Source organism: Arvicola amphibius, chromosome 7, assembly GCF_903992535.2.
Source record: "Arvicola amphibius chromosome 7, mArvAmp1.2, whole genome shotgun sequence".
In the NCBI taxonomy this organism is placed as follows: Eukaryota; Metazoa; Chordata; class Mammalia; order Rodentia; family Cricetidae; genus Arvicola; species Arvicola amphibius.
Window position 1 is genome coordinate 15,492,752 of NC_052053.1, and position 24,364 is coordinate 15,517,115.

General features: G+C 45.0%; 1 protein-coding gene across 2 annotated transcripts in view; it reads right to left on the reverse strand.

The window, feature by feature from the left end:
- Window positions 1-23,847, reverse strand: part of Cers6 (ceramide synthase 6) — a 242,405-nt gene extending 218,558 nt beyond the window's left edge. For both annotated transcript variants that reach the window (XM_038338147.1, XM_038338146.1), the window contains exon 1: window positions 23,520-23,847. In XM_038338147.1, the coding sequence (XP_038194075.1) occupies window positions 23,520-23,689 (170 nt within the window). In that variant the 5' untranslated portion in view covers window positions 23,690-23,847. The remainder of the gene's footprint in view (window positions 1-23,519) is intronic.
- Window positions 23,848-24,364: the final 517 nt, after the last annotated feature.

Sequence of the window (24,364 nt, forward strand, 5' to 3'; positions counted from 1 at the left end):
GGCCACACCCACTCACACTGCCACCTCCACTGTTGCCATTATGGTATATGATATAATGGCATTATATATGCCATTGTAGGTACACTGGGCACTTTGTAACCCATTACAGCTTCCCTTTGCTTCTGCCTGCTGACGCTTCATGCTGCACAGGCTGTTCATGCAGCAGACACAATCCCACTCTCTGTTCGGCCAGGTCAAAACTCGCCATAGATTAAACCATCAAAAGAGTCAGTAAGCGGTGGGTATTATATTAGCAGCTATTTCAATCATTACACACATTACTTTATTTAAGATTAGCTTACAAAGATAAACCAGAGATGATGTCAAATGTTCTCAGCCGTCATCTTCTTTAAATTAAAAAATAAAAGCGGAAATCTTTATAAGGCTGGAAATTGAAAAGTTGCGTTCAGCTCCTTGCTACCGCCATGATCAAAGATAGAGTCTCTAGTTGTAAAATGAGAGACAGAACTGGTCTCTGAGCAAATCCTTCCAGACACATGCCTGGCTGCCTCCCTTTGAAGTTGACACAGCTGAGATCATATTTTTGCATGAATTATGTACAACATGAGAACAGAAGGAAGACCACTCACCGAGTGACTCACTGTCTGAGGAGATAAAGGCACAACTTGTACTGTGCATTTTAAGAAGGCTGGTACCCTGAGATAGGTGAGTCCCACAGTGGGGGCACAGCAGCGAATCCCACCGGAGTTCAGGGAGTTTTACTCCGCTTTACACACTCATCTTGGTAGGTGGTCCCTAGGCCACCGATGTCCAAATCCGTCCATTGAATCCAGAACCCCCTGCTTAGATCCCGTAAGTGGATGTGAAACGGACATTGGTCTGAAATCATCTCAAGTCAAGGCAAATCTAATACGAGCTGGTTTTGTTTCCCACCGAACCCTAAGGGCGATCACTGCTCAATATTCTTCTTGTCTACACTTATTTATAATTATATGACTCAAGTTTGAAAGCTGTAGTTTATTTCTACCCTTGTACTCCAATCATGAATTCTATCAATAAGATTATTCACATTTATTGGCTTTCTGAGACTCCCACTATTACTACAGTGAAATAGTAGTAATACTATTGGAGCTCCGTAACTTATAAGCAAATCAGGTTTAGTTTGGTTCAAAGTTCTGGTCCAAAGTCAAGGGCCCATATCCGCTGATGAGCCGTCTGCTAGAAGTGTCCCAAAGCAGTAGATGGCACCACCAGGCAGAGACCAAGTAGATACATGGTATGTCTCTTTTCCTTTCTCTCCCTTTCATAAAACCGAGATTCCATTATCACAGCTCTCCTCTGGTAGAACTGCAGTCACCTCCTACGGCCGTAGTCAGAGTTTGTCTCCACAACTATTACCTCCACCGAAGACTACATCCCAACACATGGACCCCTGGGAGGCAGACTAAAATCATCTTCAATTAAAATAACCTGGGGGTCTCTAAACAGTGTTGGTGAAAATTTCTCTAGACTTACTTAAAACTTCTGCCTAAGCTTAAGTTGTATCTTTCTTTTTTTTAAGGGAAATAATTTCTAAAGTCAAAACTGGCTTGGGTCTGTCGTAGTTAGGGTGACCAAAAAGCAAGTTGGGGAGGAAAGAGCTTATTTGGCTTACACTTCCATATCACTGTCCATCACTGAAGGAAGTCAGGACAGGAGCTCAAGCAGGGTAAGAATCTGGCAGCAGGCGCTGAAGCAGAGGCCATGGAGGAGTGCTACTTTCTAGTTTGATTCTTGCGGCTTGCTCAGCTTGTTTTCTCACAGAACCCAGGACCACCAGCCAGGCATGGCACCACCCACCACCCTCCCACATCAGTAACTAATTAAGAAAATACCCCACAGGCTTGCCTAGAGTCCTTTCGTGCGGAGGTATTTTCTCAGTTTAGGCTCCCTCCCCTCTGATGACCACTGCTTGCGCTAAGTTGACAGAAAACAAGCTGGGGCAGGTGCAGTTTCACATTCATCAAGACCCAAGAAGACAACGTTTGTGTTGATTCAGAAATGACATTATTATTGGGCCAATAAACGTATACTTGAAGGAAACACATGGGTCAACTTGGCCATGGCTTCAGCTTAAGTCCTACTTAAGTCACATAACAGATTTAAGGTTTCCTTTCTTTACTAAACTCCAAACCAAACTGAGTTGTAGGAACAGAAAGTAAGACTATGAGTGAGAGAGTCCTGTAGTTTGCTGAAGGCCACATTCGGATATGGAGTCCATGAAGCTGGGTCAGCATTCACCCAGGAATTCCTGCATTCGCTTCGCACGTGGTTCACACCTCCACAATCAACAGCAGCGGATCAGATCTGACCAGGAAATGAAAAAAAAAAAATCCTGGGCAAAAAAGTCAGGTGCAAAGTCAACTGGGCTGCCCATGGGGTAGAAGCATCTCTCTTTCATTGCTGCTGCGTGTGCATGTGCAAGCCCCCCCCCCAAAAAAAAATGCCAGAGGAGGGCACCTCCATCTTAGTCCCGTGAGATAGGGCCTCTCACTGAACCTGGGGCCCAAGTCTTTTCCCCCAACAAGGCCAGCAAGCTCCGCAGATTCTCCAGTCTGTCTCCCCAGGCCAGGGTGACAGGCTGAAGTGACCACACCCAGCTTTTCACGTCCGAGGCCCTTGCACTTGTGCAGCAAGGGCCCTTACTCATGGAGCCATCTCCTCAGCCCCAGCTCTCCTGCTTTCTAACCACAAGATCGACAGAGATCCTCAAGACGGTTCAGTCCAGATCAGTGTTCAGCATCTGCTTAAGTGGCCTGCGCTTCTGACATGGCACACGCTTCTGATACAATGTGCGGTTTCCATTACCCCTGTCTTTATGATACCTTCACCTCTTGCCTAAGACTTCTAGCTGCAGTTTCTGCTTTCGACTTGCCCTGGGTCTTGGCATTTCACTTTGGGGTGTATATTTACTCTGTTTGGCATGACTCCACCCAATCTTCCTCACTTCTCACTTCATACCCCAGTGTCACACAGCTGAAGTTGTGCTGGTGTGCCAAGAGGAGAGGGAACTCAGAAAACAAAGGGCTACAAGCATTTCTGTTCCTCAAGCTCATGCATCCCTTATCCTATGCAGGCACCAGTCTTTAGGTACCATGGTGACCCTGGGGAGTCTGCCTTAGCAAATACAAGCGGAAAAGGTAAATAAAGGAGACGCACTGGCGGCAAATGCCTGTTTCTGATCCTCACACTTCCACTAGGATCACACAACTGTGTGGTCTTGGGTGATCCAATAACCCTCAAGAACTGTTTCCTCGTCTGTAAAATCAAGCAATTTTCAAAGTTCTCTTCCAGTATTGAAATTCTATTCCTACAGTCTGCAGAACTGTCAAATGAATTCCCAGGTACATTTAAAGGCTCAAAATACCACCTATTGTTACTAAGGCCATTTCTCCTTCCCATTAGAATCAACAGTTGAAATTACATACTCTATATTAAAACCTCAGAAGGAGAGAGCCTATACTCAACAGATATGATGAAATAACTTAGAGCCCCTGTTGATGGTTGATGAAAACGTGAAGAATCATGCACACCAACTTCTTCAAGTTTAGGGAAGCAGAGCCCTTCAGCTGAGTACCTCCTGTTGGCCAGAGACTGCAATAACTCCAGTGTCTCTCCATTGTTCAGTCTGTCTTTATCTAACAGAATCAGAGGGGTTCTTCACCTGCTCAGCATCATGGCTCTAAGCGGCAGGGGCAGAATCTGAACACAAGAACTAACTCCGCTATGACTCATTAATGAGGTTTAGCAGAACCATATCCCACCTCAGTCTGGGTACAAGAATCACAACACTCAAACCGCCTCCTACAGCATAAGCAGGCCCCAGAATGTTCTAGAATGTTCTACTTTAACAAGCCATGTTTACATCCTACTCTTCCTTGAAACAAGTAAGAAGGGATTCCCGTATGTATGTCTTCAATTTCATGTTTTCTTTCTCTCTTTTTTATTTTTATTTTTTAAAGATTTAGGAAGAAAAGATTTATCCTCAAGACAACAGGTCCTGGTGTTAGCACCAACGATGCAGAACTGACATAACCCAACAATGTACCCTCTGTAGACTCAACCACAGCCAATCCTTTAACAGGTTCAAAGCCCAACTGCTGTCCATTCTTGGCATATGCTCACCACCTGAAAAGCCCACTGATGATGTCAGCTAGAGTTTCCTCAGTTAGATGAAGTGTGACATACAGGAGTCTTGATGCAGTGAAGGCCCACCATTTACAATTACATGTACGCATACATACAAGCATATGTATTTCGTATATCTAAAACTAATTAGAAATAAAACGTTATTCATGACTACCATTTGAAGAAATGTAAAAATGAGTAAAGATTAACTAAATGGGGGCTATCATGTTGTTTAACTCAAGAGTTTGAAAACTTTGTCTTCAAGGGGTTAAGAGAAATTATCATTGCCAGACAGAAAGATATACCGTCTGATATGTTAATAAATAAATAAATAAAAAGCAGTGGAGATTTAGAGTATGATAGAAGCAGAACTTCAAACCACAGGGGAAAATATGACTTAATAAATTGTTAAGACAACTGTCTAGCCAATTAGAAGAAGAAACTAAATGTAGAGTTCTCAATTCTGACACTAAAATTAATGTTCTCCTTTCTTGCACTAAAATTAATTCAGCATGGGTCAAGGATTTTGAAATATATGTAGCAATACTAGAATAGAGAAGTTTTATTATATACACTGGGTAAAATAAAGAATTAAAAAAGGGATAATTCTAAAAAGGCAAAAGATGGAAACAGGCAAGTGACGTCCTGAGTTTTAGAAGTTGGAAAGCTGAGAAGTGACTGATTAAGCTACAGGGAATTAAAGCCTAGCCAGCTTTGGAGGAACACAGAGTTGTCAGCTCAGCCAGAGTAATTTTCATGTGATGACATTAGGAGGTGGGGACAGTGGTGGTAAGAGATGACAGACGAACTCTCCTAATTAGGACTGGTGAAAACGTCTTAAAGATAAGGTATAAGAGACTTCCTCACTCTCCCCTCTCTCTCCTCCCCCCCTTTCCTTTCTTTCTTCTTCTCTGTCTCCCTACTGGCAAGAATATGGCCGTGTGTAAACAAGAGCTTTTACTGCACATCAAAACTTCCAGTGTTTTGACCTCAGAATTCCCAGCCTTAGTATTATGAAAAACAAATAAAAATTGTTTAACCCATCTAATCTATTATGGCTTCTTGTTACATCTTAAAATGATAACTATGCCTGAATATGTATAGAAAAAATTCTAAGGCTGTCTCCGAGGAGGGTGCTTCATGTCAATCATTTGCCTACCCTCCTAATTATTGATGAGCACTCCTTTTTATGAGATGTGGGCTGTGGCAGATAATATCGACTACTAACTTGACAGGATCTAGAACGACCTTGGACAAAAACATCTGGGCAAGTGTCTGAGGGAATATCCAGACTGGATTCATGGAGGTGGACAGACACCCTAAATGTAGGTAACACATTATATTGGATGGGGGTGGGGAATTTCCAGTCTTGAATAAAAGAGAGAAAGAGGACTCAGAATTAGCACGCTACTCTCTTTGCTTCCTGGCTGTGGATACCATGTGACCAGCCATCTCCAGCTCCTGCTGCTATTCCTTAACTGCTGGCATGGACCATACCCTCAACTGTGAGCCAAAACAAACCCATCCTTCTGAGACTGCTCCTATCCGGGACTTTGTCACAACCAGAAAAGTAATACACAGGTGTTGTTCCTTTCTATCAGCAACCATCTCAGGACATGCACGGGCTCGGTGATGACACAGGACAGGAAGGAAGGCTCCAGGGCAGGTGGCAGTTCATAGGGCAGAAGCTATGCCTCTTAGTTACTTGTCTACGGCCATGATAAAACACTGCAGCCAAGGTTAAATTGGCTTAAGGTTTTCAGAAGGTTAGAGTCCATGATGCTGGAGCAAAGGAAGAGTCGAGAGCTCACATCTTGATCCAAAACCACCAGGCAGAGAAAGGAAGAGATCTAACTAGCCATGACATGAGTCGTCTGATAACCTCAAAGCCTATCCACAGTGACACATCTCCTAAAGCTTACCAGACACTTCCACCAACTAGGGACCAAGCATTCAAATATATGAGCCTGTGGGAGTCATTCTTGTTCAAAATTACCACATTGTGATGGTTTCCTTTTCTGTCCAAAAACTGGCTTAAGCAAGCTATGATATTACACATTCTTTCTATATCTGAGAAATAGAAATAATAATAATTATATAACTTGGTTTTGGTGTGTAATCTGAACCCCACAGCCTCACTTACAACCATTTATTTAACAAACACCATACCATATAGTAAAAGTTGTCCTAACCTCTTGTCTTAGGTTTGTTTAGCTAACAGGAATAGGGAGTCCAAACAATCAACCAGCTACTTACAGCGCTGGTTGCCTAGTTCAAGCCCTTTGCCGTCATTTCCATAAAACACCAAGAAACACACTGCATGTTATCAGCCGTTTGTCACAGACTCTCGCATCTAGCCTTACATTTTATACATAAAATTTCCTCACTGAATTTAAAGGCACATTACTCCTTTTCCTAATAATTTTACCAAATCCATAAGCAGCAAGTAATGTTTCTAGAGTTTTGAAGCTACCATCCATCCCCAGTGGAAGAAAAATAAGGGTATTTCTACAATATAAAAACTCATCTTCAAACATTTACTTTTAATACGTCATCCAGGGGTATCTTTATTTTCAGAGATAAATGTATATCTAAGGATGCAGGGCAATGTTTCATGACAGCTACAATTTACTTTGCCTACTATATGGGAAAATGAGAAAATATTAACAACCATTGAATGTAAGAGGTATAAAAATGAATGTTTCTGACATCAGCCTTTAGCTTTTCTCCATATTTGAACCATTTCATAAAAGTCTAAAATCCTTAATACATAGCACAAGAACCAAATGTTTACCTAAGCAGAAAGGCACAATGACATAGTAGGACTGGGAGGTCATTTTCCTTACAGATTACAGCAGTTTATCAAAATTACATCAAACACAGCAAGGCAGATGGCATCTGAGGAATGGGTTCCCCATACAATGCTGAGAGGGAGCATAGACTGGTACGCTGTTTTCTTGAAAGGCTCTGGCTATACAGCAATTTTACCTTTGCAGGTTCTCTAACCCAGCAATTTTATCTCTGTGTGCTAGTTTGGAGATGGCACCTCAGTACCCGCAAGTCTATATATAATAATGAAGCTCTAACATTGTTTCTGAAAGCATTTACAGAGTATCTGAATGAACCATGAAGCTGGCACACAATGAAATACTCTATCAGACTAAAAAGAATACCATTGTTCTACACTCGCCGGCATTGGAAACCGCTCAAGACATGAGGCGAAACTGGGGGAGATGGGCTAAGTTCCATGGCAGAATTCAAAGTATAAGACTCATGTTTTAAATAAATGTTATATCTTATAGCTAAGTGAATGAACAGAAAGGATTTTAGAAGGATATAGTCATATGAACTTCCAATGCTGGTCACATCTAGGGCAAGAAGTGAGGAAACAATGAAAATCAGAACTTGGTTTTGTTTTCTTTCTGCATTGAGTTTCCCAATGAGATCAGTGATACAGTCATTTTAAATAATGTTTAAAGGCTATAGAATTTTAAACATTCAAAATGTTTCAAATGTTAACATTCAAATATTAGTATCTGGAAGCATTATTAATCACTATAAACATTTGCTGTCATTTTAACTGAAAAATATAGCCAAAGGCAAGATGGATAACTTTTACTTTTATTTTTCTTTTGGGTTTTCGAGACAGGGTTTCTCTGTGTAACCTTGGCTGTCCTGGAACTCACTCTGTAGACCAAGCTGGCCTTGAACTCACAGAGATTCCCCCTGTATCTGCCTTCCAATTGCTGGTATTAAAGGCACACACCACCACTGCCTGGCAACTTTTCTCAAGAAAAACTGAAAAAAAAATTGTTTTTAAGCGGAGTATAATTCTTAAATGAAAAACAGTATAATCTTAAGCATTTTATTTTCAAACAAAATGTTTCAAAGAACATTTTCAGAATACCAGTAGTCCCTGGCTTACAGTTGCTCCGAGGAACTTACTTAACATGAAGAATTGTGTGAGCACACAGCACGTCAATGCACACATCCTCTGCTACCACCCCTAACTCAGCTTCTTTTTTCATTTTATTTTTTGTTTTGTTTTTGTAAAAATAGCTGTGAAGCCACATTGCTTACATCTCATTAATAATGCCTTGTAAAATGTTTTCACTATAGCAACGAAATAAGAAAAAAATAGATATGAAGACCATTACAGAAATGCACAACCAGTCAAAATACAGAGAAACACACGCACGCACACACACACACACACACACACACACACACACACACACACACCCTAAAGAACAGACAAGAAGACTTGGTTCTGACAAGTAGCCAGGACCAGAGCCCACACTGTCCTTCAGTAGAAACCAACAGCTTTGAGTAGAATCATAAAGCCCAAAACAACAACACTCACATCTTCACACTGGAATTTATTTTCCTTTATTTATGAAACTAGATCAATATGAGCAAGAGGAAGCTTACAAGAAAGGATGTTAACCATGCTTGCCTCTTGATCTGTCTAACTAGTCAAACCCATGGTAGGTGCGCCCAAGGTGACTCAGTGCTCTCTGCAGTCAGGCGTGCTTTTGAGCATATCTCTGTACGTGTCCTGCTCATAGCGACCAAAACAACAGCATACACCTGTTTGTTGAGTAAGCGGTGACTGCACATCCGAGACCTGGGCTTCAGCATCAACGCTAATATCCACCACTGGGGTATACTGTGATTGGCAGAACCAGGGTCCTACCAATTTTGGCTCCAAGCTAGAGTTCTATCTATGCCTTATTAGCTTTGGTACACACTGAAGATCAACAAAATCAATGTCCTCTTCCTCACTTCCTTTCTTGCTCTGAGTCTCACTTTCTCCAAAGCAGGGCACTGGCCTCAGGACAAGAAACAATGTTCTTAACTCCACTTGCAAAGACAAGCACATCTCTGTTACTATTTGAAACCCATCAGCACTTGCTCTACCTTCGCAGTTCCCATTCAGAGTGGTATAAAGGGTCAAATTACAAATTCCCCGCAACCAAGTGCATCCAATTTAGAAACACTTTAGACAATATGAAAGACTTAAAGCTCCACGGATTATCTGCCTGCTGAGGAAAAGTTTACAGACACCAGCGAAAACAGTGGAGGGGCCTGATGGAAAGAAGAGTTCCAGGCTCATTCTGCTCTCAGTGCAACGCTTCTTTGTCTCATCTTCGACTCTGAAAAGGGACACAGCTGTTTGCCACGCAAAAATCAGTCATTTCAAAATTCTGGAAAACAATAACCAACTGCATTTCCCTTTTTTTTTTTAATCAGAAAAGAAAATCCACACATGAAGTTATCTGAAAATACTGAAAACATTTATTCCATGTTATTTATTACATTTTGAAATATAAAAAAATTTAATGTTTAGGTTAGCCGAAGTTGCGCTGCAAGCTCCTAGTAACTCACCTGCTAAGCGGATTGGTCCCCCTCCATCATTGTTCTAGCAGAAGAGCCAGTAAACAGGGCTGAGAGGAGATGGGAGCCCTTCACAACCGGTTCTGTGCCTTCCACACACTTCACACCTAACGACACGGCAGATGTTAAGCAAGAGGGGGATTAAGATTTAGAATAGCAAGAAAGTGGGACCCAGCAGTCAAAAGGAAGGGGCAAATCCCAGCTGCTGGCACTAGCTTCCCTCCAGTCAGTCTCACATGGTTTGACACCATGCCAGATGAGGACAGCTGAGGTGGGGCATCAGGGCTGACAACAGAGAGCCCAGCTCCTACCGAAGTAACTACAGCTAAGGTCTGTCTCTGAGGGAGGCAACCTCAGAACGGCTGGAACCCCTCACTCTGCTCTCCTTCAACTCTAAGCCCTAGTCGGTTGGCATGTGCGTTTCAGGTGTCCAGTTTTTTTTCCAAATACGCACAGGCACCTCACTCGACAAAAGCAAGAGTCATGCACTGTAAAGCTCAACAGACTCAGACTCACCGAACATATGGGCCACGAAGTGCTTTGCTGGCCTGCCCCTGCCTCAGCAACGACAGCTGGTGGGCAGCCACCACCTGCGTGTCTATTTTTGCGCGCTCTCTCTCGCTCCCTTTGCAAGCCACAAGCAGCCAGTTGAGTGTGGCCGCTGAGCAAACGGCTTGGAGACAAAAAGAGGGAAGACACCGGGGTGGAAGCAAGAGAAAAAGAGTCAAGTGGCATGGTTTCAGGGTCACGGGGTCAACGTGTGGGAAGGAACGTGTGACACGGGGTCAGTACGCAGAGAACTGGCTCTGGCCACCGGAAGTGTAAGTTCTGTTCCTCAGAGCCACAACCCACACTTTTGACACCCCTCATTTTATGTGTGTGTGTGTGTGTGTGTGTGTGTGTGTGTGTGTGTGTGTGTGTGTGTGTATATATATATATATATATATATATAAAATCATGGCAGCTGGACAACAGGGCAGGAAGGACATACATCCCAGACACCAAGGAGTCTTGCTTCTACCACCCCTCTGGATATCCAAAGGATGAGGCTGTACAGCTGTTTTCACCGTGCAAATGCCCCGCCCCTGGCTGTGTTGCACATGTGTTTGGGGGGGGGGGGGGGGTGAGGAATAAGGAAGGGCAGGAGTCAAGTTCTCCAAGCACTGCCTGGAGGTCCACGAACTCTGCCAGGACCTGGGTGCCAAAGTCCCTCTGCGGTTCTAGGCTCTACCATCTGGACGCGTACATCAAAAGAGAGTGAGAACTTTCATCTCTGCCATCATCTCTCCAAGTGTGGCCTTCAGTTAATGGGTGTCCCGTACAATGAATGGCAGGGCTGTTGCGGGGCACTGAGCTCTTGAAGGGGATCTTGTCACTTTTAACATATTCGTCTTTAGAATGGGCTTCACTGGGTGAGTTTATAACAACGTGCTGAGTCCCTTCACTGTTCCGTTTTTCTGTTTGTTTGTTTTTAAATAACATCTACAAATACTATACTGCCCCGGCTGCAGGCGAGCTGTCACCATCCCCACCTCACCTCACACTCCACTTCTGTCTGACCCACAGGAGTCTGAACTAGCTCTAAGCGAGTAAGTTTCAATTTCCTTCAAAGCAGACGGGGCATGATTCTGCTAAACTATAGCTAAGGCAATTTTTGGATCAGCCATTGTAAAAACTTGTGGTTTCATCTTTGCCTCACTTCCTCATTTAAAAGGCAACTCGCCACAAATGCCGTGTTTAATCACCCTAAAACACCCTCTGTCTGCGCCTTTTGCTAAATGTGGCAGAGTTAAAGAATTATTTACATGGCCAGGTATTTACAAATTATATTTAAATTATGGCACGTTGAAAAAAAATACTCATGACTGGGAGCAGGTGCAAATCCTTCCTGCGTCTTTTTATTAGGTGAGGTCACACACACACACACACACACACACACACACACACCCCAAGTGTAAATGTGGGGTACACATCTGTTTCTCTAAAAGAAAAGAAGCAAATGTATTATCTCCAACCTATATTGAATGCTTGTGGTTTTTATTCGTATAATCTCAATGGTACTAGAATGAATCTTTCTTTTTTTTTAAAGTTTAAATTGTGTGCATGTGTCTGAGTGCTAGCTTGTCTACAAGAGTATAGCGCCTGAGAGGCCAGACGGGGGCATCAGATCCCCTGGAGCTAGAGTTCCACCCAGCCTGGGCGCTGGGAACAGAACTCCCTTTCTCATCCAGAGCAGCACACACTCTTAACTGCGAAGCCATCTCTCCAGCCCGATTTCTCTTCTTCTCCGGCATCAAAAAGGAGTCATCCAGGAGACTTCAGCTTCTGAAAGAAACCAGTACCAGCCTCACTGCTCCCTGATTTCTGGGAGGCATTAGTCAGAGAAGTGTCTCTAAGCTACCCGATTATGAGAGCCCAAGCCCAACCAACTGGATTATATGACAAGACCCTTCAGGACACTGCCAGGGCTGCTTCCTGACAGCTACCTCTGGAACAATCAGGATCTTCCCAGGAGACCAACCTAAGGAAGAAGAGGACGGAGAACAGGGAACGCACAAGTCAGATGAGAGTACAGACAGCCTTGCCTAGGTCAGAGTGGGTCTGAACAGAAAGGGGGTCTGTGTGTGTGTGTTCGCCATGCGCAGGAAGGTCAACAAAGTGAGACCTTTAGAGAGCAGAACTCACTGCACCCCAGAAAGTGACTGTGAGGAGACACGTGTGGGGGCCAGAATAAGCCTACAGGGAGAGCAGCCCCTCTTCTGGAAAGCCAGGGAATCTCATTCCAATCTCCCCTACCTTTTAAGCAGACACTGGGGGAAGGGAGGTTAATTTGCTTCCAGGCTTGTAGCTAATAAGTGGGAGAGCCAGAATCAGGTTCTGATCCTTATTCAATGCCAATTTTTATGTTTGCCGTTACCAGTGGTTGCAAAGCCAACCCATTCCCCTTGAGACTGCGGGCAATAAAACAGAGTATGGGGACACAACCAGCGGTGGGAAGTAGACCCAGATCCCTGCGCTGAGCCTCCCTCCACAGACAGAAACGGAGTTTCCTTAGAACACTCCAGAGAAAGACTTCTCGCAGGAGCTCCAGTCAGACGTACAGGATCCAGGGATCCAGGGATGATGTGGCTCATCGTTGCCCACCACGTATTTAAAACGCCGTCACTTTGGGATAACCAAACAGTCCTTGGTGTACAATAGCTGCAGGGGGAAATGCCTGCCTTCTCCTCCCTAATCAGGCGCACGGCTTCAACTTCTAACTCTCTAAATATTTGCTCAACAAAAGAAGTCAGTCCTTCAGTTCTAGGGTCGATTATATATCGGGGTCTTACAGCCCACACCATAGCACCCTCTCTCCAAGCCCCAGACCATGATGTCAGTTAGAGTAGATACAATGTGTGCTTTAGAGTCATTTTTTAATTGGGTCTCCTTTCAATATATTTTCTCAGGAAGTCCTCCAGTACCACAAAGCAGGCACCCACATGCACACATGCTCATGCTCATGTGCACGCGCGCGCGCGCGCACACACACACACACACTTTTGTTTTTTCCATTGAGGACAATGAATTCCACTGAATTTGGTTCACTGCTACATAGTGGGTCAAGCAGTATCCAGGCTTAAACCCAGGTTGTATAATCATTTTTTCTGCTCTCTATCTGTGCTCCTCTTAGTTCTAGTTATGGATCCACATATCTAATTATGTTCAGAAAGCAACACAACTTACCAGTTCCAGCGCACCACCCCCATCAAGCCTGCTGATGCTCCTGAAGATATGCCCACGGACACACAAAACCATCAGTCTCATAGTCTCTACAAGGCCAGAGTGAATGCCTGTTTCTTTTGCTATTTTCCTACACTCAAGACATTGTGTCAAAACAGCCACTCTGCTTAAATGCTCCAGCCACTTTATTCTGCTTTGAAATGGTGATCTGTTCAAACCAGATCCGCAGAGCCACTCAGACTAGTCGGCAACTGTCTCTGGTACTGGCCTCACAATCCCAAATAAGATTTTGGATCACTTTTCATATCCCCCTCCCTACTTCCTTCTCCTTCCTCGCGAGATTTCCTTGTACCTCTAGCGCGTCTTCACTAATGAGGAGGGAGAGGAGGGAGCAAAGGAGAGGCACAGAAGAAAATAAAGAAACCATGCTTTCAGGCAGCTTCAGGGAAGCAGGAATAGCTTGTAACCTGAACACCTTCACAGATAAGATGTGGCATTTATGCAGACAATGGCAAGTCCCAGGAAATGCTAGTCCTAGGTCACTGTGCAAAAGATATCACCTAGTAAAGGAATGTCCCTCTAGCAATTAAAATCCACCTGGTGATTTCCACCACACTCCACAGTCCAAGTCTGAGACACACTAGCACTCTGACAGAGATCCATTCTGAAAGTCACTGGGAAGGGGAGGGGGGAGTTCCTCTTTAATATACCCCAAATATTCTCATAGATGACAAAGTAAGTTTTGTACAATGACCAAATATTATAATAAATTTTCAAAATGACTGCTCTGTAATATGTATCTGTAGACACACCCAAGCCTATACAATATGCAGCTTTCAAAAAAAAATGACATTCACATATTCAAATGTCCTACCCACTTGCTTACAACTGCACATGATACGGGATAGGAAAAGGCAGGAGAGTCCAACATGACTTCATCCCTCCCAAAACTCCCTCAGAGCCATCCGTGGCCCAGGCCATGGGGCTCAGGAGAATGCTACCCTGTTATCCCGGGCTGTTGTAAATGGATCCTGACCAGAATACATTTACTATGATCCTGGGATACTGGGGACCACACAGGGAGGAGCGCTTCCACAACCCTACACTCCCTCTCTGTGGAGCTAACATACTGAGTTCCTCTAGAAGCCCGAGGTCCCCCTCTGGGGAATCACACACTGAGTTCCTCTAGAATCCTGAGGTTCCCCCTCTGGGGAATCACACACTTAGTTCTCCTAGAGCCCTGAGGTCCCCCTCTGTTGAAGGGAGGCCGCTTGTCCCCGGCTGCTCAGCCCCAAAATAATCACACAGAAGCTATATTATTTAAATCACTGCTTGGCCCATTATCTCTTCCTTCTTATTGGCTAACTCTTACACATTAATTTAACCCATATCTAGTAAATTGTGTACTGCCGCGTGACTTTGGCTTACTGGGTAAAGTTGCCGCATCTGTCTCTGGTGGGGCTACAAGGTTTCTCTCTGACTCCGCCTCCTTTCTCCCAGCATTCCCTTTAGTTTTCCCTGCCTAGCTCTGTTCCCCTATAGCTCTCCTATAGGCCCAAAGCAGTTCATTCATTAACCAATGGTATTCACAGCATACAGAGGGGAATCCCACATCACCCCTCTGGGGAATCCCACACTGAGTTCTAGAAGCCTTTACCCCCTCTCTGGGGAATTACACACTGAGTTCTAGAAGCCTTTACCCCCTCTCTGTGCTTTTCCAGAGCCTTGCACTTCCTCTCTGTCATACTGATTAACAAACTGATTTGCTAGGCTTGGTAGTGAACGCCTTTAATCCCAGCACTTGGGAAGCAGAGGCAGGCAGATCTCTGTGAGTTCAAGGCGAGCCTGACCGACATTGTGAGTTCTGGGACACCCAGAGATACATAGTGAGATTCTGTTGCTAAATAAATAAATAAATTGACTTGAGGGAAAGTCTTTAGTGCAAGTGTCTTCCACAAAAACCCAATAAGCTCTGGTATCCTCTGAATCTCAATGAGTGCCCCTCCCTTCCAACCACCCTCGCCAGATAATTCCAGAAAGAAGAGGGCCGATCATTGACCTGAAGATAATTATGCATTTTAAACAACTTAGCCACCCTTGAGGGCACTGACAGCAAGAGCACTGGCATGTTTGTTTCACCCAGAAAGATGCCAGGCCTAGAACACTGAAGACTGTTATTTCTAGTGAGCGACTTTTTTTTTTTAAGTCACTGAATTTTCTACTTTTTTTCTTTTATTGCAGCAAAACACATTTAACACAAAAGGTCCAATCGTAATCACTTTTTAAGTATAAAGTTTCTTTTTACTGCTATGGTCTGAATGTCTGTGGCTCCCTTCTCCAGATTCACACGTTGAAACCAAATTACTAACATGACGACATTAGGTGGGGCTGAAAACATCCTATTGGATACAAGGTCTTATCGTGTGGCTTGGGTGTGCATTTTTACAGGTTAATTTATATCATTTTTTAAGATTAATTTTTATTACTTTTAACTACGTATGTAGAAGTGAGTGCAGGTGCCTGTGGAGGCCAGAGGCGATGGAGCCCCTTAGGCAGAGGTCACAGGCTGCTCTGAGGTCCTGACAAGAGAGATGGTAATCAAACTTAAGTCCCCTGCCAGAGAAGTACCTGCTCTTAACAGTGGAGCCATCTGACCGCCCTTTAGTACTTTTCTATCAAAAGTTTGGAATTATAATATAAACTAATTTAGCTGCTATCTCCAAATGTCCCTTCACAGAAAAGCCATGTCTCTTCCTGGTTCTGCCCTTGTCCCAACCCTGATTCTCCTGTCCCATCCCTCTGCTGGGGATACTCGGGGGCCTCTTAACAAATGCTCGTGGTAATGCAGGATGCAGAAAGATGTACAAGAGTATAAGCATGACCAGCTAAGCAGGCGAAGATAAGAACCTTCAGAGGAGGAGGAAGAGAGGGAGAGCGAGAGGAGGAGCTGGAGGGGGAGGATTGCCACTTCTCTACCAAAATCAAATAAATATAACACAGTATCTCCTTGTCACAATAAGAAAACATTAGTGACTTCAGAAAAAGCAAAATGTGACCAAGTGATCCATGTTTGAAATGAGTAAAGTCTAAGGAGGCATGCGCAGTTCATATCCCAACAGAAAAACATCTTCAAGCCTCCTACGACATCTGCACCCTGCCAAGGACTTCCAAGGATTATTGTCTCACTAGACAATGTCTTGCAACTTGCCTCTATCAAGAACACTGGAGTTGTTATTCCTTGGGACTTATAGACATGCTACTTCTAGAAAACATGCCTTTATGAAAGCAAGAGGAACAGAAATCAATAGATGAATCTGCAAGAACTAGAGAGAGCCACCGAACTCAGCAGAATTGATCCAGCTGCAGTGAATGATGTAATAAGCAAAGATATTCGAAACAGCCTTAATTGCAGAGGAAGTGTTCAAATGTATATTAACAAATGGTAAAAATGTGCACACAGAAACCATGTACGTGCTTGTATATACGTGTGCACATGTGTGTGATTTCATACTATTGGTTTTCGAGGAGACCACTGAATTTATTAAGTCAAGAAACTCACTGTCTTTTTTTCTTAAGTTGCATAAAGTTAGCTGTGTTTCCCTAACTCTCCATCCTTACTTACAACTGTAAAATCGGGTTAAAAATAATTAGCATCCAGTTCATGTGGTCTTGGAAGATGGTTAAATGAAGTAAATCCATATAGTAACAAACTCATTAGAGAATCAATGTTACTCTGTACTATTATTTTCAAAATGTAAAAAAATGGTCATCGTCATCACAGCCAAACATCAAGTAGAATAAATGATGAGCATAAATAAAGGGCGAGTCGCAACCTCTCCCTTGCAACCTAGGTCTCCAATCACCTCCCGCATCCCAAAGGAGACACGCCCTCAACACACTGTGAAAATCACCTCCTCTGCTCAATCATGCTATAGAGTAAATGGCTGACACAGTTAATAAAGACTTCATATCAGGAAAGGGTGACTTAGGATAACGTTAATGGAAATCACTGTTTGCTTTTGGGTTTTGAGACAAGGTCTCTTTATGTAGCCCAGGCCGGCCTTGAGCTCCTGATCCCCTAACACTGCTTCTTAAATGCTGGGATTACAGGCCTATACCACTATCCCTGGCACGAAGTCATTTTAATGGAGAAGGAAGCTATAGAATAAAAACTATTGAGGTGTCACTAGCAGGGGTGCTTAGAAGAGGCTCGCGTGCTTAACTTTAAACAACAAAGAGAAAAGGACAGAAGGTGACAGACACAATAGTACTAGCAAACCAATCTGTGACCCCAATAACATTCAAAAGTATTTAAGAAGTGATCAATAGATGATGGAAGGGGGACAAAACAATATAAATTTTTGAGAGGTTTTACTTTGCAAGAAATTAATGGTTGCCGGGCAGTGGTGGCGCACACCTTTAATCCCAGCACTTGGGAGGCAGAGGCAGGAGGATCTCTGTGAGTTCGAGACCAGCCTGGTCTACAAGAGCTAGTTCCAGGACAGGCTCCAAAGCTACAGAGAAACCCTGTCTCGAAAAACCAAAAAAAAAAAAAAAAAGAAGAAGAAGAAGAAATTAATGATTATGTCTAGCAATGGGAGTGAAATGTGAACTTAACACTTCACCATGCAAAACTCTGGCCCCAGGGCTCATCAATGAGGCTTAGTCAGGCGGCTTTCGGAAGACACCGCGATGCCTGGTAACAGCGAGGAAGAATTCACCCATGTCCCTTTAAGCTGCCCTTCTCTGGCACAGACCACTACTTCTGAAACACCCTAGAAGCTAGCAACCCTGAGGAAACTACCCAGCTCTCTCCCCTCTGCATGGGGACCAGAGATTCTCACAGAAACGTCCTCAGCGCAGTCAGGGTATTAGTGTCGTAAGACGGAACGTCATCACGTCATTCGTGACCGTGTTAAAGTTTCTCACGAACTTCCCCTACCCTACGGCAGTGTTCATTAAGAATGGAAAAGAATCATGCCTTCCACCCAAAGTCAACCTGTTAAAATGGCTACATTATTACACATTACAATACAAATCTTTTATTTGGTTGAATGAAAAAGTTCTTCAAATAACACTGTCCGTTTCTGTGGTTTACCCCCAAAATGCCCATGGCGACACATCTTTTCCCAACCCGGGGTGGGGGGGGGACCACCATCAAGAAGAACCATTTGTGTGCGAGCCCAACTCTTGCCCCTTATAGCTCTCTATGGCCACAGCTTTCAGCTCAATAACACCTTTATCTAGTAAGCTAAATAAGGCACATTTTTAGAGTCTCATACATAACACCAAGTTCACCCAGAGGAAAACGCTCCTGAGAAAGTTCCTTCACTCTTCTGAACTGTGTCTGAGGACACCTGCCTTTCCATTGAAGAGTACACTGTAGCAACATCCTGCAGTGTTGCACTTAACCCCTGACTGCACTTTCTCAAGGTAGTCCTCCACTCGCTCCTCCCGGCGGCCCCCAACACATCACCCCACTCCTTTATTTCCTCTTCTGTATCCCTCCCAAGGCAGAGACAGGAGCTAAACCATAAGCAAAGGTGGGCTAGCTAGACCTTGCCTTCGACAGAACTAAGGCAACCGTTTCCTGATGGGGGAAGAGAGAGTCACTCCCGGGCTGAGCACTACTCACTGGCCTGGTGTCAGCTCCTGAGGGATGGCACTCTTCAAGTGGTATGGCACTGAGAGCCACCCCGTTGAGCTACTGCTTTCTCAAGCCCTCAGGTGTCAGCTCACCTCTGGATTCCAACAGAAAGACAGCTGAAGGAATCAAACAGTTGTTTTCTCTGTAGAAGCGTCCTTTTGGGTTAGCCAGGAATATTGTAAAGTTTTGCAACACAAGTCATAACACCCCAAATGATTCTTTTGTCTCAAAACACAAATGAAAAATACTTTTTAAAAAGAAGCAAAATGATTGCCTGGAGCATTTCTATGGAAACAAAAAAACAAAAACACCTTTACTCAAAGAAGGCTTATTTCTGCTTGCCAGAAGATGATGGTTAGCGTCCTCAGATTCTCATGAGATAATAATTAACAATATTCATACAGGGGATTCACAAGAATCAGAGATTTGGAAGGAAAGCAACCTTGACCCCTATGGTTGCTAGGTAAGGCAAGAGCCTACCACACAGCTACTACCTACTCCATCCTTTCTATAGCCAGAAAACTCAGTAAAGAGCTAGCAACATAGCCGGGCAGTGGTGGCGCCTGCATTTAATCCCAGCACTCGGGAGGCAGAGGCAGGCGGAACTCACAACAACAACAAAAAAGATATAGCAGCATTACCACAGCCACAATTGTTGCATTGTGATTTGTAACAGCCAAATCCATGCAGCTCATTCATCAACAGGTGGGTGAAGAAATGAGTTCCATATACAAAAGGGAACACTCTCTGACCTTCAAGAAAAGAATGCCTCTCATTTGCATAGATGAAGTGAAATAAGCCAGGTCTTTAGAGAATAATTACCAAATGCATATATATATGCGCGCATGCGTGCGCATGCACAGACACACAGACACACACACACACACACACACACACACACACACCTCCCAACCTAAAACAATCACTCTCATATAAGCAGAGAGTACAATGGTAGTTGCCAGAGGCTTTAGGGTACAAGAGAAAAGAGAACAGAGGTCAAGGTGGGCCAAGTTCGGAGGGAAGTCTTTTAAGATCTATACATAGGAAGGCAATTGTGTCAAACGATATAGTGTTCCCTGCTTAAAAATTCACAAGAGTAAATATTCACATGAGGGGGGAAGAGAAGAATTTCTCAAATGACATATGTCTACTCATGTGCTGTAATTCTCATTGCACACTGCACTACGTCTTGCCCCGCAAATACACCTTTTGTCAGTTCATGTGGAAATAATAAAAATAAGATTTTTATGCCATAAGTACCAAGAAAGCATCCTCAAACTACAACAGCCATTTCCTTTTGAGAAATAAACAGATAGAAGCCCCAATCCGGGCACAGCGTGACGTGCATGCTGACTAGAATGCTGTAAAGTTGCCTTTCTTAAGTTTTATTTCCTAACAGGGCACAACTAATTCTGTTATTTATGAATACCATAGGAAAACACTTTGTTGTTGTTGTTTTGAGACAAGAGTTTCTCCGTGTAGTCCTAGCTGTCCTGAAACTCGATTTGTAGAACAGGCTGGCCTAAAACTCACAGAGATCCTCCTGCCTCTGCCTTCCAAGTGCTGGGCTTAAAGGCGTTTGTTACAATTCCCAGAGACAGACTGCAGAGCCTAAACAAGCATTAAATCAAGAAATGGAACCAATGATAATTCTACATTATTAAGTATTTTTTCTATCAAGTCACCAACATAGCATAATGGGAGACGGCACAATTTTCATCCTAAGAGATGCTACTTTTGTTTTGTTTTGTTTTGTTTTGTTTTGTTTTTTAAAGAGTTTTACTCTGCTAATCGGGTAGTATGTCCACTGGCTCCTTCCATTTCTCCCCAGGGCAAAGGGGAGTACAAGGCTATGACTAAAAGCCAGAGGTCTGGGCATTTCATAGTGACTCTAGACTGCTCTCTTTCACCAGCCATGCTGGGCTGCCAAATTGTTCTCCGTACGCTGCTGTAAAATGACACTGGCCACTAGTACCTCCTCTGTCACACCCCGACCGCGACAGGAAAAACAACAACAAAATGAAGTTGTTCAATTGACAAGACCCAGCTCAGTCAACTCATTAGTGCTTTTCTGTGCATGGAGAAATGTCGGGACTAAAGAGTACACATTCAAGTTGGTCAATTTTGTTTCTGAAAAAGCATTACTGACTTTAAAAGAAGAATGAGATCTTGGATAATCATGGATCTCCTGATACATTCTCACGCTTGAAATAAAGGACAGCCAAAGCACTGACTGACTCTTGGGAGATTCGTCTCATTACAACAGGCTTCGTCCATGTTAGCCATTCCAGAACAGTGCAAAGAAAAGCTTCCTGTGCAGATGGAAACGGTGCCTAGCGTGAGCTGTACCTCTGACGACCATGTGGCCGGCTCAGTTACACTGACTCGGGTCCTTGTGGAAACTGATGAGAAGAGTCCCACAGGCTGAATAGCAGAGTGTACACTCGGGGTCTGCTCAAAACGTAAAACTGCAGCCCCTCTAGCTCCATGTGCAGACCCTCTAACTCTCTGACTTTGAGAGAACAGAGTCTGAGTAGTCAGACACAGCTGTCAGCCCTCTAGGAAGAAGGAGCAAAATAGTTACCTCCACAAGTCAGTGGCGCCCCACCGTACAGGTGTGACAGTGTGTCACTACTCTGAACATTAATCATAAGCATTAATCGTGAACCCATTAGATACTCATATCAATGGCCTTGAAAAAGCTCTCCCTCCTTCCCTCTCTCCCTCTCTCCGCATACACACACACACACACACACACAGACAAATACCACAATTGGTAGTTGAAGACTGCTGACTCTTTAGTATAAACTCTTAAATCAAGTTATGAGGTTATAAGAAAAAATATTTCTTCAGAAAGAAAACTGAACCTTCAGTCTTCAGATATTACATCACTTGTGTGAGTGCGTGTGCGTGTGTGTGTGTGTGTGTGTGTGTGTTAAGACAAAGAAAGCCAAGTACAAGCCAAGCTATTTCCATCTTTAATATTTTCCCAGCCTACTGAAGAGCCCAGAATCAGAATGGAAAAGAATGCTGGGGAAATGTAGCATTCGCATATGGTTCATCAGCTGCCATGCAGTTTGTGCTCCAAGATATACAACTCAAGATATCCTTTAAAGTAGCTACCCAAATGCAGACAGATTTCATGGGGTGTCACCCAGCCACAATGTGAGAAGCCCTTGTCTCTGCAGAGATGGCAAGGTTAGCCTTCCCCAAGTAAACAGTTGCAGCCTTCAAACGCACCCGCTTTTTCACAGCCGAGTTTCAGCGCTGGATAAGATCAATGACATATGGGCACTGGATTCCAATCGTTTTCAAACAGGAGGGGCTGTCCTTTGTGCAAGACAGTTGTAGCTGGACAACAGCTGATCTTTAGTGCACAAGCAACCAACAATACTGCCCGTTGAAAAATGCACCTTCCTTAAAACAAATCATACTTTTGTGTTCCCAGGAAGCTTTGATACTATTTCGAGCAACAAAGACACAAAAGATACATTCTGACATCCTCAAGAATGGTTTTAGGCAGATCAAGAGTAAACAAGATAACAGCAGCAGCCTGAGAAACAGCCAAGGTGAGAGCAGGAGGCAGGGCAGGGAGGTTGGAGTGGAAATGGATATCTGTGATCTAAGAAATTCAGTCTTCACTGATGAATGGGGGTGGGAGGGGGAAAGAGGACAGCGATCTTTTTTTTTTTCCCAGTTAAGAGAAAGAAGTGTACGGTGCCAGTTTTGTTTCACGAGTGCGTGTTGAATAAACAGCAGGCAAAATCTAGTTTCGTGACTTAAGACTGACTCAGTGAGAGTAACCTAAGTTTGTATGTGGCTACAATCGCGAGACCTAACCAAATTGAGGACTCATACCAATTTTTGTGACAATTCTTTCAACGTTTTAAGAGTCTTCCTATACCAGCAAGAAGCCTATGATTAGTCACGGGGTCCTACTATCGATTTCAAATGACCATTTTGTATGATGGGCACCGGTTCTGTTCTGCCCTCTTTTAAAGAAACCACTAACGATCCAGAGTGCTTTCGTCACCCGTTTCCTAGAACTAAGGGCCTAAAAACGGTGTCAGGGATGGAAGTCAGAGAACAAGCAGAAGCCCCAAAGGTCCGGGCAAATTCTTCTGCAGCGCGGCCCGGTCTCCCGCGTGCGTGCGGGAGTGGAAGAGCTGGAAGTGTGTGCGCTCCTCCTCCCTCCGGGTCGCGCGTCCCCATCGTTCCAGGATGTCAAGTGGGTGGCGGCTAGCCTCAGAGGAGAAGCCCAGCCTGGAAGCGCCAAATGCTACTCTGATGGAGACGGCCGAGTCCCCTCGCAGCGGTTCCCCGCGGCCGGCCGCCGCTCACCTTTGTTCGCCGGCCCTCTCTGCGAGGAGAAAGCCGGGGAAGGAGGAGCGCGGGCGGCGACCCAGCTCCCCGCGGCCCCTTCGCGGCGCCCCGGAGGAAATCCACGGGCGAGTCGGACCCTCTCTAGCTCCCCAGAGGCCAGCCCAGTCGAGGGATGGGGACCTCACGGTGAACACAAAGGTTGGGAGGTGTGAGCCCGAGCGCGGGGGCGTGCGCCACGGAGCTGGCGAGTGTGCACGCGTGTGCGTGTGTGCAGGAGAGCAGGCGCTCCGGCCCTTCTTACCTCTCGAAGATGAGCCGCACCATGAAGATGCAGAAGGCCAGGGGGAAGGCGAGGTAAAGGTCCTCCGCCTGAGGGAAGGTGGCTTCCTCTGTGTTCTTCAGGTCTGCCCAGGTGACATTGTGCGGAAGCCAAAACCGCTCGTTCCAGAACCAGGCTAAGATCCCTGCCATCTTGCTTTGTCCACTCCCGTGTCGCGGCTCCCGCGCTCCTCCGAGCTCTCCGCAGCGCAGGGTGCTGGGGATGCGCGCTGGGCTGGCCCGGTGCCTGTGCCGCCGCTGCCGCTCCCGCCTGCCGCCGCCTCCTCCGTGGCCGCTGCGCTCCCAGGCTCAGGGCTGGCTCCTCTCCTCTCCTCCCTCTGGCCGCGCTGGGAAAAGGGCCGCCTCGCCTGTCACGTGGCAGCCTGGCCGCACTCCCTGATTGGCTAGTGCCCGCGTCAAACAGCGAGGCACACGCGGCCGGCTCGCCCACGCCCTGAGGGCTGCGGGCCACGCTCTGGCTCTGGACCCGCACCCGGTGCGCGTCCGGCACCTCTGTCCCGGCCCGGAGTTGGCTCGCACACGATCAGAACGCCTGCTCCTGCCCTGTTGGAGTTTGCGCTCTCGTCCTCTTCCCTTGAGCAGAGAGGGGGCTGGCAGGGGCCGAGCTTCCAGAGAGCCCAGCACTGAGAAAGAACCGCTCCTGAAGAAGTAGGGGGCGCAAAGGCAAAGGAGGAAGGAGTGGGAGGGGGAAGGATCATCCTCCCTGGTGCGGAAAAAAATCAGGAACTGGGGCAGGAGAGTTTGGTAAGAGACTTCTGTCTCCAACCCAAGCCTGCCCCGTTTCTTGACCTTCCTGTCACGTTTTAC